A 19041-nucleotide genomic window follows, 5' to 3' on the forward strand; every position below is an offset into this window, starting at 1 on the left:
CACAGAAAGACATATAGACTAGGGTCAATTTTGTTAGCAGCCACTTAAACTACCAGTATGTATTTGGAGTGTGGGAGGAAACCGGAGCACCCGGAGGAAACCCACTCAAACACGGAGAGAACATACAAACTCCTCACAGATAAGGCCATGGTTGGGAATTGAACTCATGACACCAGTGCTGTAATGCAGAAGTGCTAACCACTTCTGTCAAAATCTCCGCCGCAAAGTGTCTCACGGACGTCCCACAATTTCTTCTCGGCTAATTGAATTCCCCCCAAACACAGTGAATTTAACGGTTATTGCTGCTGCCAGCTCTGTTCCTCTTTTGGTAATCTCCATTTCCTCATTGGTAACAGCAACTACCACCACAGCTTCTGTGTAAAATATTGGGCTTAAAGCTACTCCGTACTGGTGGCAGCACAGGAAGGAGGTTCAGTTGAGAAAAATAGTAGAGAACAGTCATGGTTGCCAACAGCTGACTGTTTCAACATTTGCTCTGTGACTGTTTCTTCTTTCATGTCTTCCCCCTCCATTGTCTTACAGAACCCACAAAGACCCTCCCCACCACCAGCTATAATTGTTAATCAACTACCTTATGTGTTAATTGTTCCCCACACCTCTTAGATTGTAAGCTCACTTAAGCAGGACCATATTTACCTTCTGTTTCTTGTTCTTATAAGTTTTAAATTTTTTATCATGGTTCCCTCAATGTACAGCGCCACCTAATATGTTGACACTTCATAAATGAAGGATCATAATAATACTCTAAATTTGGCCTCATTGTTTTGCCCAAGCATAATGCAGCAAAGAGAATTTTTGCATGCCAGAATAGGACAGGCTAAGTAAGCATTTGGAGCTGTAGAAAAGAAAGTAAATTAGAGGAGCAGAAGGTACCCAATGCTGTTAAAAGACTTACTTATGGTGATTTACGTTATTGCACACTTTTGAAACGTTTGTTTTTTTTATATTGCAGAAATCAGAATTATATTTATTAAGTGTCACAGTAGGGAATTGTCTATTAAATATAAGGCAGGCAACTGTGAATGAAATAAACCCTCATATGCAGTTAATAGATATGTCTGTGAGTTCTAAGTACATAACTTTTGCATATGTTTCTAGAAAGTGTATTTTATTAGTCAATTACGTTATTCAAATGTTTCCTATGTTCCTAATGATCATAGAACAAGTGAATGTGCCAAATTTATGACTTTCATGCAGGATACAAAAAATTACAATTTGTGTAAATTGATTTTGTGTGTGTGTAATAAATATATTAAACTAACATTTGATTGTTTTAGCTGAAACATAATAGATTTTTATAGTAAAATGTGCTGGCTATATAACATTGTGGAATTATTTGAGAATTGGCAAAATATTATTGAATAAAGCATATTCTTTTACTAAACAGTTTTACAAATACATTTTTGAAGATTCAGATATTTTAGAGAATCTTAGAACCTATCTACTTTGTCACTTTTATAATAGCATTGTTGCCAACTAATCCCTATGTTCCAGGAGATTTCCTGGGCTTTATTAGTTAATATCTATTAAAGGTTCAGTATTACTTATATATTCTATTGCAGCAGGTTCTTATAAGTTTATGTTCCTTTATTTGTAGATTTATTTAATAAAGAATATATTTTGTACTTTTATGTAGCAATCCACAAACTTTTGCTTTAGTTATATTTTATCCATATTTCATTCATATTTTTTAAGGAATATCTTGGCAACCTCTATTAACATCTCCAACCCTTTGGGGGGGGGCGAAGGGAAATCCACGTTATTGCAGTTCCGCGTAGTACCTTCGCCGGCCGTTCCAGAGTGTAACTCTCCATACCTAATTGAATATGCCCCTTAGCATCATAAGGCATAATAGTCTCTTGACAACATGGTGACACAGTGGTTAGCATTTCTGGCTCTCAGCAAAAGACAAGTAGTTAATGAAGAATAGCCACTAACTCAATTTGATACAATTTTTTGCATTTTAACTACACGTCTTTTGCTGTGAGTAAGCAAAGTGTCTTGTAATGTGTTTACTCCACTCAATTGCTGCTCACCAAAATCTGCGCTATTTTACCCGATAATGTTTGGAGACAATTAAGAATGACCACTATCTATATTTGATAACAACTGTTTGCATTTTGTCTTCAAAGATTTTCTGGTAAGATAATGCAGATTTTGATGTGCGGCAATTGGGTGGAGCAAACTCATTACAAGAGACATTATACATTCTGGATTACATTTTTTTAATCTGTCAAATTCACATCATTTTTTGATCAGTGATCAGTTTCAGGTTAGTTTGATCAAAGTCAACAAATTGGCTGAGGAAATGACACCTAACTGATTTGAATTAGGACTGACCAAAGGGTAACTGACGCTTCTTCTGTTGATTTGCTGTGTAGTGAAGTATAAAATATGATGCGTTGTTTTTATGTTTTGTCAAGGGGTATAATGGGCACTATATGCCCCCATCCAAGTCATGAAAGATTTGAAGAGTTTCTGTCACTTTCATAACTGTTATGCATGTAATATCACACACTGCCACTGGCACAGAAAGATACATTTAAGTATTTCCAAGTGACTAATTTAACATCAATTCTGTTAAGCACATGAAATAAACGTAAACTTGTGTTACGTTAACTTTTTGGTACATGCATTTTATTTTCTTCCTTTATTTATTCAGGAATCCAGAGAGCAAGTTTTCCCATTGGAGTCCACACTAGAAAAGCTTCAGAAGGAGAAACGGGAGATACTGGAGAGAAAGGACTACAGCTACAAAGCAGCACAAGAAAGGGTGAGACTTCATGTTGTCATATAAATCAAACTGTCTCTAACAGCTCCTCAATTATTGTTACATTTATAACAGCCAGATTGCTATGCTCCTTTGTGTAATAAGTAAAGTAACAGTGGCATTTTAGTGAGCTGTATGCATATTGTTACACTAATGGCATGTCACTACACTTTGTTGTATTACATCATCCTCCATGTTCAACATAGGGAGTCATAATTGGAGTGTTAACATAAATTTTAGAATGGTTGTAGAAACTCCAGTGAAATCTGTAAAACACTTGAAAAATGGATCCAGCTACAATATGTACTAACAGATGCACCAGCTACAGCCATTTGAAAACCATGTAAGGTGCTATAATATGACCTTTGCCCTATAGTATACATCTCATGTTTACAGTTATGCTTACACATTATATTACCAACAAATGCATAAGCCTTTTTATTGTAGTATTCCAGCCTTTGGACTTTGAGCGTTATATTAAAACCATTGCTTTATTGTTTCCTCACAACTGGTAACAACTTGCCTTTACAGCAGCATTTTGTGCTAAGGTTCATCTTGTTCCATTCTGCATTTGGCGTGGATGGTTTGAGTGTACGCCAGAAATTAGCGCACACAATGTATCCATAGCAATGCCTTGGCAATGTTTTTGACCAGAGCACAAAAGATTATCGGATTTTTCACAGAGAAATCTTCCTGCTTCTTTATTTCCAAAGATTTACTTGTGGCCTTCAGAACACACAAAATGATGTATTCTATATTCCTACTGACATGCTGAGTGGCTTTTCACATATTCACTTTTGGTAGCCAACAAGCATTTATCTTATGATCCTAGATACACGTCTTTAATTCACTCACTCTTTAGTATGGACAATTGTTTTGCAGCCCCAATATCACACACAAAAATGTGTTTTCCTTTTTTATTCTTGCTGTCCTATGTGAAAATGTTTTCATTTGTTTCTTTCCAGCTAAATGATATTAAAGAAAAAGTGAAAAAAATCAGTTTGATTGTAATAGATATTGAAACTTATATACATAATGGGAAAGAAGAATTCAAAGAGGTACTGCTTATTTTTAATCAAGTTTAAAATTAGTCAACATTCTTTACCATGAGTATAAGTTGTTACTTATTGTATTTATTTTTTAAACAGCAAAAGGAAGCTGAACTACAGGAATTACTTGCACGTCTTAATGATTGTGAGAAACAGAGGGAAAAAATTAATAAAGAGATGATCACGATTAGACAGGATATTGACACACAGAAAGTAAGTACATATTTACAACCAACATCATGTTACATATCTAGCAATCAGGAGCAAAGCTAGTTTTGTGCCATATTATGATGGCTGCACATTTCTTACCGTAGCCCTGTTAGTCTTGTAATGTCAGTGACCTCTCAAGTATCCAGTGATTTCACAAGGTTCCATTTCATACTCTGTGAATACACTGCATGGAATAGACTATGCTGGGAAAAAATTTCATAGGTATTGCAGGCAACTTTGCATTCATTCTACCTATAGTGTATATATAAGACAAGATAGGCAGGTTATACCATGTTCCATAAATCACCCTTTAGGTTTATTAGATGATTAGTTTAACAGTAAGGATATAAAATTTGTAAAAAGAATTAAATTCATAAATGTGAACGTTTCTTTATGTGATCAATACAATATTGAATGTTACTATTGTCCTATTAAATTAAGTTGGTTTACCATGCAACTAGATACAGGAACGATGTCTCCAGGACAACTTAACCCTTAGAAAACGAATAGAGGAACTTAAGAAGGTTAAAGAAGAAAGAGAACAACTATTAAAGGAAAGGGGACAGATGAAAGTCGTGCAACTCAGAGAGTAAGCATATTTGGTTTGCTTTTGACACTATATAAGATCATTTTTTTAGCTCTTATTATATGTATTACTGTGTGATATTTTATGTAGAAGCTTACATTTAAATTATGTGTACAGCTTAAACTGAGATATCATACACCTTTAAATTGAGTTTGTTGCAGGTTGTGTTAGATATATCCTTTTACACAAGTTATATGTATGAACACAGATTCATATATAGCAATGTGTTTCACATAGCAACTTCCTGCTCCATTTTGACAGGAGCCTGACCTTATTACGCTTTGTTACTGGAGGAACCCTACTCCTTCCACTAACAAAATCTGTGTGTTCCAGCTGGATTTATTTCCCCTCCTCTCATCATGCTACTGACCTTGTGTCAAATGCATCTCTGTCCTAACTTAATCTCACAGGTCACACTGTCTCTTGCAAAATCAGCAATTTCTTATGTGCTGCTGAAATACTATGTACTGTTGTGAACTTGCTGACTATCTGATTGATAGCAGGTTATTCTATTCACAGCCATTTCAGAACTGAGCACATTGGAGTGAATAAGATTTGAAGTTTAATAATAAATATGTGCTTTGACCCTAGTCACTTAAAAATTAATCAAGGTATTTAAAATGATAGATATCCAAGCCAATGAAGACTAGCGAATGACCATCCAGCTGCTTTACAAAGATGTGTCGCTAAAGTATGAACCTTTCTTGCCCAAGATGTTTCTACTGCCTGTGTTGAGTGGGCCTTCATTATCTCTGACACCTTACACCCATTCGTCTTGTATGTGTCTACAAGAACGAAATAGAGTTGTTTGTGTTTTTGAATTCTTATGTCCTGTATAAATATATGGAAATTGCTCTTATGAAGTCCAAGAAATGTAGTTTTCTTTCTTTTTCTTCGTTAGGTTGTGGACAAAATAATGGCAGTATGACCTCCTGATTAATGTGAAATTTAGATGCAACTTTAGGCAAAAATGCTGGATTTGATCTAAGTTCCATTGTATCTGCATAGACATTCAGAAAGGGCTCTCTCCAGCTCTGCAAGCAGAAGTAATTACCACTAAGATCACCACTTTTAACTATCATCCATTTCAAAGAAGTTTCTTGCTGTGGTTCAAAAGATTCAAACATTAGAGTGTTGAGAATAAAATTAAGGTCCTATAAAATCACAAAGTATCTGTTAGAAAGACAGATCCTCTTCACTACTTGGAAGAAGCGACTAATACTTTCTTTTGAAGCTATCTAGTTATCTAAGCATACTCCAAAGCAGACACTTGTACCTTTAGGTAAAGATGTTCTTAATAATCTATGCAGTTAGATTTAATTTATGCAATAACCTCTTCCAGATTCAGTAATAGATTGAAGAATTCTTCTTTATTGCCTGTAACAGTGAGCTTATTACTTGTTCTTAGACTCGATTATTCCTAAGCAGTTCCCACTCTTATTTCCATACCATGAAAGCTTGCCACACTGGATTATTCATCTGGCCATGGTGTAGGAGTTCTGGCTGATGTGGTAGAGGTGAAGGTTGCACCTCTCGGACTACAGGAGATCGCTGACGGTGAGGCCGAAATGAAAGTATTGCTATTATTTCAGTCTTCTCATTTTGGATCTTTTTGTAGAATGCGAGTAATGAGAGGAAATGGAGGGAAGGCATCTATTCTGTCTCTTTCTGGAGCCTTGTGTTGAGAGAAGAACCGGTGCACTTTGGCATTTCTGTTTGTCTTTATTATGTACTCTTGAGGAACCACAGAATCTTTCTATCTGTAGCTGAAACACTTCCTGTTGTAGAAATCATTCTCATCGATTAATCTGTTCCCGATTGAGGTTATCAGCTCTTACAATCTGCTGGCCTGCTGCATGAAATGCTGAAAGTACTTCAGATTTCTCTCTGACCAAGTCATGATTCTATTTTCAAAGTTCTGGTACCTCCCTGGTGATTTATGAGGGCTGCCACTGTCTTGTCTCAAAATATTTTGAGATACTTTACTTTGAGATGAAGATGAAAGTGCTTAATTGCTTTCCACGCTGCTCTCATTTTCAAGACTTTTTTTTCATAAAGTATTTTCTTTCTGACCGTGTGCCATTTGCCCCTGAAGGAGGCCTCAACAGACTTTGACATTGGCGTCTGTATTGTGTATTCTGGCACCGATAGTGGCAGTCCTCTTGTCTTCACTAACACCTGAGAGACTTCTTTGAGGCTTTTGACATGTGATGGCATGATTCAGATTTCCACTGTTTTTAGAAGTTCTCGAGATCACAAATATGCCATCTTGCCCAAGGGATTATCTCTATGGGGCAGGAAAATATCCCCAATAATTGAAGTCCCTTTCTTAATGATGAGTCTGCAGTTGACATGCCAGACACTGGATCTTTGTACACCTATCTTCTGACAGAGACACTTTGTTCTGTATGTGGAGCCCCAGAAACTTTATTTGTTGTGATGGTATGAGATTATTTTTAAGTCTGTTCACATGCCAGACATACTCTTGTAGAAAGGTTATGACCTGAACTGTTCTGTAGTTAACAGTGTGTTCTGAATTCCCCAACACAAGAATGTCATCCAGATAAGGCCATATCTTGACTCCTTGTTTCCTCAAATCCACCACCAGAGTAACCAACACCTTGGTGAAAGTCCTCTGAGATGTCGACAGCCTAAAGGGCAGGTAGGTGAACTAATTGTGCTCGCCCTAGACCCAGAACCTGAGGAATTCATGTGATGTATTACAACAAGGATTTGAAAATAGCATCCTGAAACTCTAAGAGCATGTGAAAATCCCTGTTGCTGATGGCCACTAAGATTGAATTCACAGACTCCATGCAAAAATGTCTAGTATGGACAAACTTGTTGAGCCACTTCAAATTTTAAAACGACGCAAAAGGGCACTGACAAAGAATAGTCTGCAATAGAAACATATGCCTTCTTGACCTGCAGGAACAATATAAATTGCATAAGCCCAGGGCCATCTTTTCCATTGGGCACGATGGGCAGCTGCCCGGGGGCCCCACGGGCAAGGGGGCCCCATAGGCACGGCTCTTAATGAGAATAAATAATCCTGCAAAAGAAAAAAACCTGCAAAAAAACCCTTCAAGGGTCACTGAGCAAGTACATCTATCTATCTCTATATATCTATATCTATATCTGTATCTGTATACATCTATATATCTATATCTAGGGGCCACAGTGTACTGCTTTGCCCGGGGGCCCATAATGTTGTTAAGATGGCCTTGCATAAGCCTCTCTTAAGGATTGCAGCATGTTCTGCAAGGCTACCAAACTATTATGGTTGATGAATTCCTGGACTGGTCAAGAAAGTTCTGGGGTACTGATGAAATTCTAATGTGTATCTATTACTTGTAATGTCCAACAGCAACTGATCTGTGATGTCCATTGTCCTGCATACAGTGTGATTCTGCCTCCTACTGGTGTTTAATGGGGGTTGCTTCTGACAATGGTCATTGTGGCGTTTTCTGATTTCATCTCCATTCTTAAGTGAATTACTGAAAAGACTGTTTGGAAATAGTAGGCCTATTTTTCCTAACATTTTTATAACTTCTCACCACTTTAAAGTGCTGTCGTGCCAGGGAAGAATACTTAGGCCTTATATCTTGTGGCAACGGGTTAGATCTAACCCCAGAGAACTACTTAATTATAGTGTCTAATTTGTTTCCAAAGAGCGGGGACCTTTCAAATGAGATATTGGCTACTATTCTTTGACTGAACATCTGAGAACGGATGAGAAGGCAATAGTGTCTACAGATGCTTTACACAGAAACTGTATGTATTTCTGCATAACCTCAATACTTTTCAACATGTTTTCTCTGCTCACTTTCTATTTGGCATCTGTATGAAGTCTGTCCCTGCAATCCAAGTTCCCTGGACACGTAGGCCATAGTCATGCCAGATTTAAAGTGGTTCCAAATTAATTAAGAATTTTCTTAAAGCAACTCTCCATATTCCTATCCATGGAATCAGGGGACCCCCACCTTTCAATAGTTCTGGATGATATATTAAGTGTCACAGACGTGACCTTAGTACCTGCAAGTATTGGCACTACTACACCAGGAGGCGCGGAGTCTAACACGCCGCTGGTATTCACCAGGGACCCCCGCAAGGAAGTTTGGACTTAGCGGCAACGACGTGCAGGTCGTGGTCCCCCCAGGTAGTTACTTGGGAGATATAGAGAAATCCGTAGTCAAACTGGCAGAGTCAGGAACCAACCGTGCAGATGAGGTACCGAATCAGGGGACAGAGAATGGTCAGCAGGCCGAGGTCAAAACCAGAATATCAGGATGGAACAAAGGGAGAATCCGAAAGCGAGGTCAGGAAGCCGGGTCAAACACTGGAGTCAAGACAAGATAATACTAATGCAGGAACGCTGGAGACTAGGTAAACCAGTTGCTCTGGCACCCTAATGGTGTCGGAGCAGGCTTTAAATAGGAAGCAGTAACTCCTCATTGGTGGGCAGTGGATCGGCGGTCAGCTGTTCTGACCGCCGACAGGAAATTGGAAAGCGCGTCCCGTTGCTATGGCGACGGGCGCACCGCGTCGCCGGAAGACGCGTCCCCGTTGCTTACCAACGGGGCGCTCTGAAGACGGACGTCCGTCCCTGCCCGAGGAGGAGGCGCAGGCACGGCGTATGACATTAAGCCACAGGTGCATCTACTTTTGGGGCCAACCTCTTCTGAGCCTCCTTATCACTGAATGGATACATACAGTACGATCTCTTTAAGTTAGACTAGCGCTTGTCCACCTCTGTTCATTCTTGGTGAATTTGTTCTTATACTACTTGATGTACGGGAAAAACTCTAAAACTCAGGAGAAACTATATTTCTATTGTGATATTCAAAAAGAGAATTATGAGTCTCTGTGGCGGTAGGTTCCTCATACATAGATTTGTATATACACACAGTGAACACTTTATTAGGTACACCTGCACGTTGATACAAATATCTAATCAGCCAATTGCAGCTCAATGCATAAAAGCATGAAGCCATGGTTAAGAGTTTTCAGTTGTTCAGACCAAATACCAGAATGGGGGAAGAAATGTGATCCCAGTGACTTTAACTGTGGAATGATTGTTGGTGTCAAATAGGAGGTTTGAGTATCTCAGAAACTGCTGATCTCCTGTTTTCGAGCACAGCAGTCACTGTAATTTACAGAGAATTGTCCATGTATTTCAACAGTGGTATACAGAAAAGCATTTCTGAAATCATAGTTTGTCGAACCTTGAAGTGGATAGGCTATAGTAGCAGAAATACCACACCAGGTTCCACATCTTTCAGCTACAAACAGGAAAGATTGGAAAATGTCATCTTGTCTGATGAATCTTGATTTCTGCTACGACATGCAGATGATAGGGTCAGAATATGGTGTAAATAAAATTAATCAATGGATCCATTTTGGTGCAGACTATTGGTGATGGTGTGGGGAATGATTTCTTGGCATATGTTTGGCCCATTAATGCTAATTGAACATCATTTAAATTCAAAAGCTTACCTAAGTATTGCTACTGACCATGTGCATTCCTCTATGTCCACAGTCTACCCATCTTCTGCTACTTCCAGCAGGATAACACCATGTCACAACGCACACATGATCTCATGAAAGCTTTCCAGAGCTCAATCCAATAGAGCACCTTTGGTATGTGGTGACATGAGAAATTTTCAGAATGAATGTGCAACTGAAAAATCTAAAACAACATTGTTGTGCTATCATGTCAACATGGATCAGAATCTTTTGACCGTTCCCAGCACTTTGTTTAAACAATGCCACAAATAATTCAGGCTGTTCTTGGGGGCAAAAGCTCTCACCTAGTACTGTAAAGGTGTACCTAATAATTTAGCCACTGAGTGTTTACTTAAGCAAAGTCTCCACATTGTCCAAATTAAACATCCTAGGTGACTCCTTAATCTCTCTGCATTTATTACTAGAGGAATCTTACAAAATACCAGGAGAATGACTTCCTGATTGCTAGTATGACTCCCCTAAATCTAAGTTTTGTCTGAGATCTTGCTCTCCTTAACCCCTGTATAACACTCCCAAATTTCCACAAGAGATTGTCTCATCCAAGCTATAAGCTTCTTATATTGCTCATGGGGCTGAGTTTTTTCCTTTGGTCTGGAACTGCATGTTGTGCAAAAAACTCCTACAGGCTTAGTTTTTAAAGGCTTATCACAGGCTCCATAAACTTTATAATGTTATCTCTCGCTGTCCTCCTTCTGTTCCACAGGCTCTACAGAATCAAGGACACCTGACTTAGGGGCTTACCTAGTGTGGGTGCCCTTTGGCTATTTGGGGTTTGTCTCGGGCTCTATTCCTCTACCAGCTCCAGTTGCTGTACACCCTAATGATTGTTGCAAAGTGATTTGCAAGGCAGGAAACGAATTTAGAGTAGTAACAAGTTCTCCTCTAGCCTGGTCTCCAGCTTGGGACCCTTTGTCCTATGACACAGCACATGCACAGACCGCTGAGGTCTGAAAATCTGCACCAAAATTTAAATTCCCTGCAACAGAGTTGTCTGCGAGGTAGCAGACTTGTGTCCCCCTGGTAGCCAGAATAGTGCTCAGCTTACACCATCAGATGGTGCATCGCTGGGGCCCAGGACAAGGTATGCCCCTGCGCTACAGAAAATAATACTACACTAACTGACCTATCTATTACTAGAGACAGGAAAAGACATAGGGGAAAATAAGGAACTGCTTTATCTACAACCTGGGGGCATTTTATATCTTGTAAGGAATCTTTCCAGTTTAAAGAGGAAAGTCTAAATTGACTTTCTGACTCTATTTACTATACAGAGAGCAGCACGAGTTGGAAAACAAAATTGAAACATTGAAAACAACCCAGAGCCTGGCACTTGGCCGACAAAAGGGATTTGAGGATGAAATTATTCGTTTTAAGAAAGAGCTGCTTGAACCTCAGTACAAGGATGCTGAAGTTAAACATAAGGAGATGATGATCATTATGAGAACTACAGAACTGGCCAACAAAGACTTGGATATTTATTATAAAACTCTGGACCAGTGAGTATTGTGAATAATTACTCTATTCACCTAAACAGGATTACTATACTGTAACTGCTCTGTAGGATTTATTCACACTACAGGTGTACCGGTGGTAATGGTATTTATGATACTGTTAACACTGACAGTGTTTACAGCTGCATAATTATTGCGAAACTGAATACAGCGACATGGAAAAAAAAAACCTACTTGCCAGTAAACAGACACTGCCAAGATCCGATGTCAGGACACTTCCAAATGGCGTCACTTTCAACTACGACTTGAACATTTCGGGTTTTAAAGTGGCAACGCACGGACCTATGTAAGTACTACCTTTACGTTACTGATTAGGGTTAGGCTGCGGGTTAGGGTTAGGAATACAAGTAACATTATCATCATGAAATAAGTCTGTTGCAAGTAACGTCATTTGGAAGTGTTGCCCTCTCCTCACATCGGATCTGACCTGGGTCTGTTTACAGCTAAGTAGCTATTTTTTTCTTGTCGCTGTGTTCAGTATTGTAATAATTATGTAGCTGTAAACACTGTCGGTGTTTACAGCATCGTAAATTCGTACTACACCCATATTTATCACATAATAATTTGATGACTAAAAGAACCCCAGAGAAACCTACTATTTATTACCTATATTATTTTTATTTCAATGTGCATAGAAGACACCGAGTTAGATTTTGTGAGGGAAGATATCACAGTGATTATTCTGTACCAGTTTATTTTTATAATTGGACATTTTTGGTCAAGATCTCTATGCATTCTAGAAGTAAATTTAAAAGTTAGGCATGTTTATTTACTGTTGAAAATAGTGGTGGTTGTGATCCATTTATTATAATTACATTTAAAATTAATAAATTAGCTGTCTCATTCTTTAAGTGTGGCTTTTCTTTGAAGTGTAGGTGGAACAGAGAAAATTACATTACATTTGAAATTGGCATCATATTAAGAATAATAGTGGGAAATATTTATTCCAAGAGTGTTTTCTTGTTTTATCAGGTGATATGTCATGGTAATTCAGTGAAAAGTGTAACAAACGCAACAACAAAAAAGTCCAGAGCCGCCTTGTATTGCTGTGACAGCAGACTGTGACATAAAACTTAACCTTGACTGATTAGATTAGAATAGCAAGTGTATCAGTTCCTTACTTTTAGTAACACCTTTAGCTTGACTGTTCATCACATTGCAAAAGGTGACCACTGTCCTCAACTTCTCTGATGTTCAATAAAGATTATAATTATTGTGGTGAGAGCAGGGTGCTGGGCATAATTGAAATACAGGTTTAGACCGCTTGATATCCCCTTGCATCGGTTTTGTAGGTACCTTTTTTGTAGTGTTTAATCCCCAGTATTATGCCTTCATAACTCTCAAGTCCACGCTGGTGTATACCTAGGTACACACCTAAAGACCTCCCGTAATCTCCAGGTCCCGGGGAGGCAACGATCAGCATGTGACAATAAAGGTGTCACATCTGGATGGTCTGGAAATGAGCCCAAACAATCTGCTCGAAATGGTACTACCCCCTAGGAGATGCGGAGTCTAACAGAGAGGGAGGTTTACGCCAGGGACCCCCCCAAGAATGTTTGGACTTAGCGGCTCACTAAGCATGTCGCGGTCCTCTCAGGAGGTGACTAGCAAGATTGTAAAAAGAACCAACGGGCAATGGAGGAGACGAACAGGTAGGTAGAACAAAAGAAACCGGATCACGAGGATGCGATGATCTGCAGCTGAAGAAGGTATAGAAATCCTGGGGTGCTTTGGAGAAACTGGACAGCAAGGAGAATCACAGTAACCAGAAAACCAGATCTGTTCTAGGGAAGAGACTAGAAGATCTGACATCTTACCAGAGCAGGAGACTGTTTAAATAGGTGAGTCGACTGGCTGGGTGAATGCAATGAAAGTGCCGGTTTTGTGCATGCGCGGAAGATCCAGCAAGTTGGCGCTCAGTGCAGGAAGCTGTGTCGGTCGTCCGGGAGAACACAGCCACCGAGAGACGGTGGAGAGCCTGTCAGATCCGCTGATCTGACAGGCTCTGTCACCTTAGGACACCTAAGATTTAGGTTTTTTTTTAGGATTTTTGAATGAAACCTCTTCACCAGGAGAGGAGCATGAACGTCAGAAGAATTCATCCAGGTACGTTCTTTAGGATCAAAGCCCTTCCAATCAACAAGATATTTGAGTCTTCCACATGAAATCTTACAATCCAGAATTTGCTTAATTTCTAATTCTTCACCCTGTGTGGCCGGAAGAGGTGGAGAAGATACCTTGGAGGGCGAAAAGCGATTACTGATGAGAGGCTTCCGTAAAGACACATGGAAAGCGTTGGAGGGAAGCGTAAAGCTTCAATTTCACGGATACCAGATTGATGATCTGAATAAGCCTGCAAGGACCAATAAATCGGGGTGCAAATTTCGTGCATGGTAATCTCAGACAAATATTTTTTGTAGATAACCAGACTTTGTCACCAATCTTCACTGGCAGGCTGGCATGACATTTCCTGTCCGCAAAGTGTTTATAACGTGAGGAAGATTTTCTGAGATTTGAGAGTCTGGCCCCTAATGGAAGCAAAATTCCGATGAAGGCTATCAACTGCCAGCATCTGGGTGGGTGGGAGGGTTGAGAATCTTGGATGGTTTGGATGGAGACTATAAAGAGGATGGAAAGAGGGTACACCCGACCTCGGGGAGGAGTTTTGCCCGGCTGGAGATCTATGGGACAGTCCTAGGCCTGGTGAGAAGGGAGGCTTTCTAAACCCTGTCGAAGACGTCTGAGAAGGCTGCAAACTGAGGAGAAAGAATAGTCCTGGAGTCAGAATAATGGCATGGGGAGACCATTATGTGTTTCACTTGAGCAAGACAGCAGGAGTGGCAGGGAGTTCCCCAAGCCAGTATTTGAGAGGAGGACCAATCGATGTGAGGAGAGTGGCAATGGATCCAGTGAAGGCCTAGAATAATAGGAGTCGTGACCTGAGGAAGAATTAAAACAGAAAATGTCTCCGAGTGTAAGGCCCCCACCTGAAGAGTGGTATACTGGGGTTATGGTAAATTGTTCCATTAGCAATACAGTTACCATTGATCGCAGCAATAAAGATAGGTTGAGCAAGAAGTTTGGTAGACAGGGAAAGGTCCTTCACCATAGCATTGGAGATGAAATTCCCTGCTGCTCCAGGATCCAGAAGAGCAGAGGAACAGATCGGACTTGTGGATTCATGAGTAATGACAGGAATGTAACAGACAGAAGATTTGTTGGAATTTGGAGAGGATTTTGATGACCCCAGCCTGACCTCCCCGGAGCAGGTTAGGATTTGGCATTTCCCTGGCGCCTGGGACAGGAAGCTATGAAATGCCCTAGCTCACCACAATACATGCAGAGATTATTAGAAATTCTTCTTTGTCTCTCTACCGGAGAGAGCCTAGACCAACCTAGTTGCATGGGTTCATCAGGAGGATTCAGAGTTTGAAACCGGGGAGTCAGTTTAAACATGGGACATCGAGGAGCTTCGTTCTCAGAAGATCTTTTTCAGAAGCAGGTGTCCACACGGTGACAAAGAGAAATTAAGGCATGCAGAGTGGTGTGCAGCTCCTGAGAAGCAAGGACATCTTTGATATGGTCTGAGAGACCCTGCCAGAAGGCCGCAATCAGGGCCTCATACCATTGGAGCTCTGATGAGAAGGTACGGAATTGTATTACGTACTGGGAGACCGAATGTGAGCCTTGTCAAAGATTTTTTGGAAGGATGAGATAAAGGCTTTAAAATCCTGGAGGATGGGATCGTCCCTTCCCAGAGTGGAGATGCCCAAGCCAATGCCTGCCTGGAGAGCAGAGAAATTATGTAGGCGACTTTGGCGCGATCTGAAGGGAAGATTTGCGGAAGTAGCTCAAACTGGATCAAGCACCAATTAAGAAATCCGCGACAAGTCTTCGGGTCACCGTCAAGCTTTTCTGGAGAGGGTAATCTCAAGGTGGAACTGGCTGCTGGCGCAGGAGGCGCGGGAGCTGCTGCCACTGGAGAAGTGGTAAGAGCCAGAAAACCGGAGGTCTGTTCTAGGGAAGAGACTAGAAGATCTGACATCTTACCAGAGTAGGAGGCTGTTTAAATAGGTGATTGGGTGAATGAATGAATGAATGAATGAATGAATGAAAGAGCCGGTTCGCGCATGCGCGGAAGATCCGGCAAGATGGCGCCGAGTGCAGGAAGCCACGGCGTCCGTCCGGGAGAACACAGCCGCAGAGACACTGGTAAGAGACAGCGGGGAGCCTGTCAGATCAGCGGGTCTAAAGGGTGATAAAAGGTTATTCCCACTGGGACTCCCTTTTCTTAGATGTCCCTCAATATATGTACCCCAATGTATTGTTACTGATGTATATTGTATGCTTTTTAATTGAGGTGTGCTTGCACAATGTTTTATGTTCTCATTAGTACTGGGTCTGTAAAAGACCTACAGCCACCCTGGGTAGCACTGCTTCAACGAGAAACACAGTCTGCTCCAGGGGTATGCTAAGCACCAGGTCAATCGACTACCAGTAGCCGGGCAATGCTTCCAGGAGCCCGGCTGAAGCACTGGTCATCCACAGAGTGATACTGCCCAGCAACCCAAGGCCCCTTCCCGCACAGATTAAACACCTTTGCAGAAGGTCTATTTTGTAGGAGTTGGACATTCTAGTCATTATATAGCAGTAGGGTTTACCAGTAGGTTGTCCTGAAGGAGAGGGGCATTGCCTCAGGAGTGTTCTAACCGCGGTAGTTATGGATCACCAAGGACAATTACAGGAAACATGAGGATCCAGGGTAGAATTTCTAGATGTGCCCAATCGGGAAAGCCAGGAAGAGTAATTCCGCCTTGGAGTCTGAGAGATGGGATCACATAAGAGCTGCTGACAGGGACCAACTTGCACTCTCTGTAACCTGGAATAAGAGGTGTGTCAAGGCTGGCTTGGGGTCCTGGCTACCGCTGGACTGACTGAAGATTAGGTTGCTTCAGAAGAATGGCGAGGATCAGCAATCCCTCACCTTCATATGTGCGGCCATTGTGAATCCTTGTGTCTGCCAGAAGCGGAGTTACAGTGATGCATGTTTCTAATTTGAAAAAATTATTTCCATGTTGCCTTCAGAATCCTTTTATTGAAAAAACATCTAATCTGCAGCTCATGCCATAAGGAGTGATTTAAAATCCTTAAGCAGTTTTAAATATCCAAAGTTCACTCTATTGACAATATTTGCATAAATATTTTATCATGGTAAAATATACTTTTAATTATTTATTTTACATTTCATAAGCAACCCTACACTGCACGTAGTGATATTTTTGGTAGATAAGGTCATTAGCTTTTATTTCCATGTATGGTGAGATTGACACAGTAGCTATTTTTATAGTTATCTGTTCTAGTTTTTCATGATGAAACAGTTCATGGACATGTGGTTTGAACCTGATATTAGATAACTGCCGTGGTTTCCCAATCTTGCATTGAGAGTTTTGCATGGGAATATGTTGTAATGTTGCTTCTTATTGCTTTGACTTTTTAATAATTCTTTGGATCGCAATGCAAGTGAAGAAAATTCCATAAGTCATTTCATATAATGATAAGCATCACTTATGTGTTATAATTGTACTGATGCTGAGAACCATACATTTTCAACATATGTATTTTTTTTCATTAGCTGTGATCCGTTTTACAAATCTGCTTACACACACTGTGTGGTTTAATCTGGTATTATGCTTTGGGCTATATATTTTGTTATTTTGATAGAATATATTTTAACCTGAATGCTTACTTAATATAATTTGCACATACAGGAAGCCACTGCATAGTCCAATATATAACGTATACACAAAAAAAATATATATTCTCTGCAGTCTCCATGTACAGACTGGGGTACAAGATGGGGTTGCCCACATTGTGTAGACAATAAACAGGTATACGCTGCACTCTCCAAATACATAATTAATGCGGTACTAGCTACTTTTCTATATTAACTTTTTTTTAATTTAAATAGTGTAAGTCCCATCTCTCTTGAACCCATTTCTTTACATTAATTAATTCCAACTTGCTCTCCAGATTGGGAAAGGCTATTCTGATAATTGTAATTGCTGCCTTTCTGGCTCCCTGGCCAGATTTGATATGTCACCTGACAGGAGACACATCACAAGTAGAACCATCCAATAGTGCAGCCATGTACAGACTTTTTTCTGAGAACCCCCAGGGAACACTTGAAGTACCCCTAGAGGTTCCTAAACACCTGGGGGTAAATGTATCAAGGTCCGATTTTGCAAATCCAGCGATTTTCTCTGGAGAGTTGAAACTCGCAGATGTATGAAGCTGAGATTTCATGTAAAATCACCAAAGTTGTGCCTCTGTCAAAATCGTTTTTTCCAGAATCGACAGAGATCAAACTCCCCGACTGTTTGCCACTCCAGCTATACAAGTCTCAAATGTATGAAGCTGTGATAAAGCAAACTCAGGAGACTTTGCGTTCAAACACACCAGATACAACACGCTGTTACACTGCCCTGTCATACTGACGGAGCTCCGGCAGCTGTCAATCAAAACAGTAAAAATAGTTAAAAGTAAAAAAAAAGAAAAAGCGTGGGGTCCCCCCCCCCCCTAGTGCTGCCAGACTACTGCTGGTTCCGTGAAAATCGGGGAAAAATTTTGCGTGGGGCCCCCCTATTTTCATGGAACCAGCACTAGGCAAACCAGCCGGGGTTGGTGGCACTATAGCAGGGGGACACGCGGCAGGGGCCCCCCTGCCATAATGACAAACCAACCCCAGGCTGTTCAGCACTGGCCTGGATTCCCTAGGGAGTCGGGTCCGCCCAAAAAAAATGAATGGGCCCCCACCTAGGGACACCCAGCCCAGTGCTGATAGCACTAGGGCTCTTCCTACACCCCTGGGCGGTAAGTGTAGGGTAATAACGGCGAAATAAGTGATAAAAAAACAGACGCAATTTTGTTTTGTGGAACCACAAGTCCCAGCCAGCCAGGTTGCCCTAAAGAGTGTGGGCATGCCATTACTTGTATAACTACAAGCACCAGCATACCCACAGCAGCCAGGGCATGTTGGCACTTGGAGAACCACAAGTGCCAACATGCCCTGACACCCACGGCTGGCTGGGACCTGTATTTAAACAAACCAAAATGTTAACAAAATCACAACACCCTCATTACAACCACTAACATTTATTAAAAATAATAAACCGATAATAGAGAATAAACACCCTCATTTACACCACATATTTTTATTAAAAAATAATAAATGCCAATACACTCTTCAATGAAGTTTTCTTCTGTTGTCCGCAGCTTTCAATCCAAAAATGACTGTCCGCAAAGACCAAAATAAATTTGTATCCAAAGTCCATGCTTGACCATGTCCAAAATAAATTTGTAATTCCAAAA

The 19041-nt window shown here is 40.5% G+C and overlaps 1 protein-coding gene across 6 annotated transcripts in view; it reads left to right on the top strand.

The window, feature by feature from the left end:
• The window catches only part of RAD50 (RAD50 double strand break repair protein), a 222873-nt gene that overhangs the window by 191184 nt on the left and 12648 nt on the right, over window positions 1-19041 (top strand). For 5 of the 6 annotated variants that reach the window (XM_075209740.1, XM_075209742.1, XM_075209737.1 and 2 more), the window contains 5 exons: window positions 2684-2794; window positions 3757-3849; window positions 3940-4053; window positions 4512-4639; window positions 11434-11658. In XM_075209740.1, the coding sequence (XP_075065841.1) occupies window positions 2684-2794; window positions 3757-3849; window positions 3940-4053; window positions 4512-4639; window positions 11434-11658 (671 nt within the window). The remainder of the gene's footprint in view (window positions 1-2683; window positions 2795-3756; window positions 3850-3939; window positions 4054-4511; window positions 4640-11433; window positions 11659-19041) is intronic. The other variant, XM_075209741.1, reaches the window with a different exon arrangement.

This window comes from Mixophyes fleayi, chromosome 4 (genome assembly GCF_038048845.1).
Source record: "Mixophyes fleayi isolate aMixFle1 chromosome 4, aMixFle1.hap1, whole genome shotgun sequence".
Classification (NCBI taxonomy): Eukaryota; Metazoa; Chordata; class Amphibia; order Anura; family Limnodynastidae; genus Mixophyes; species Mixophyes fleayi.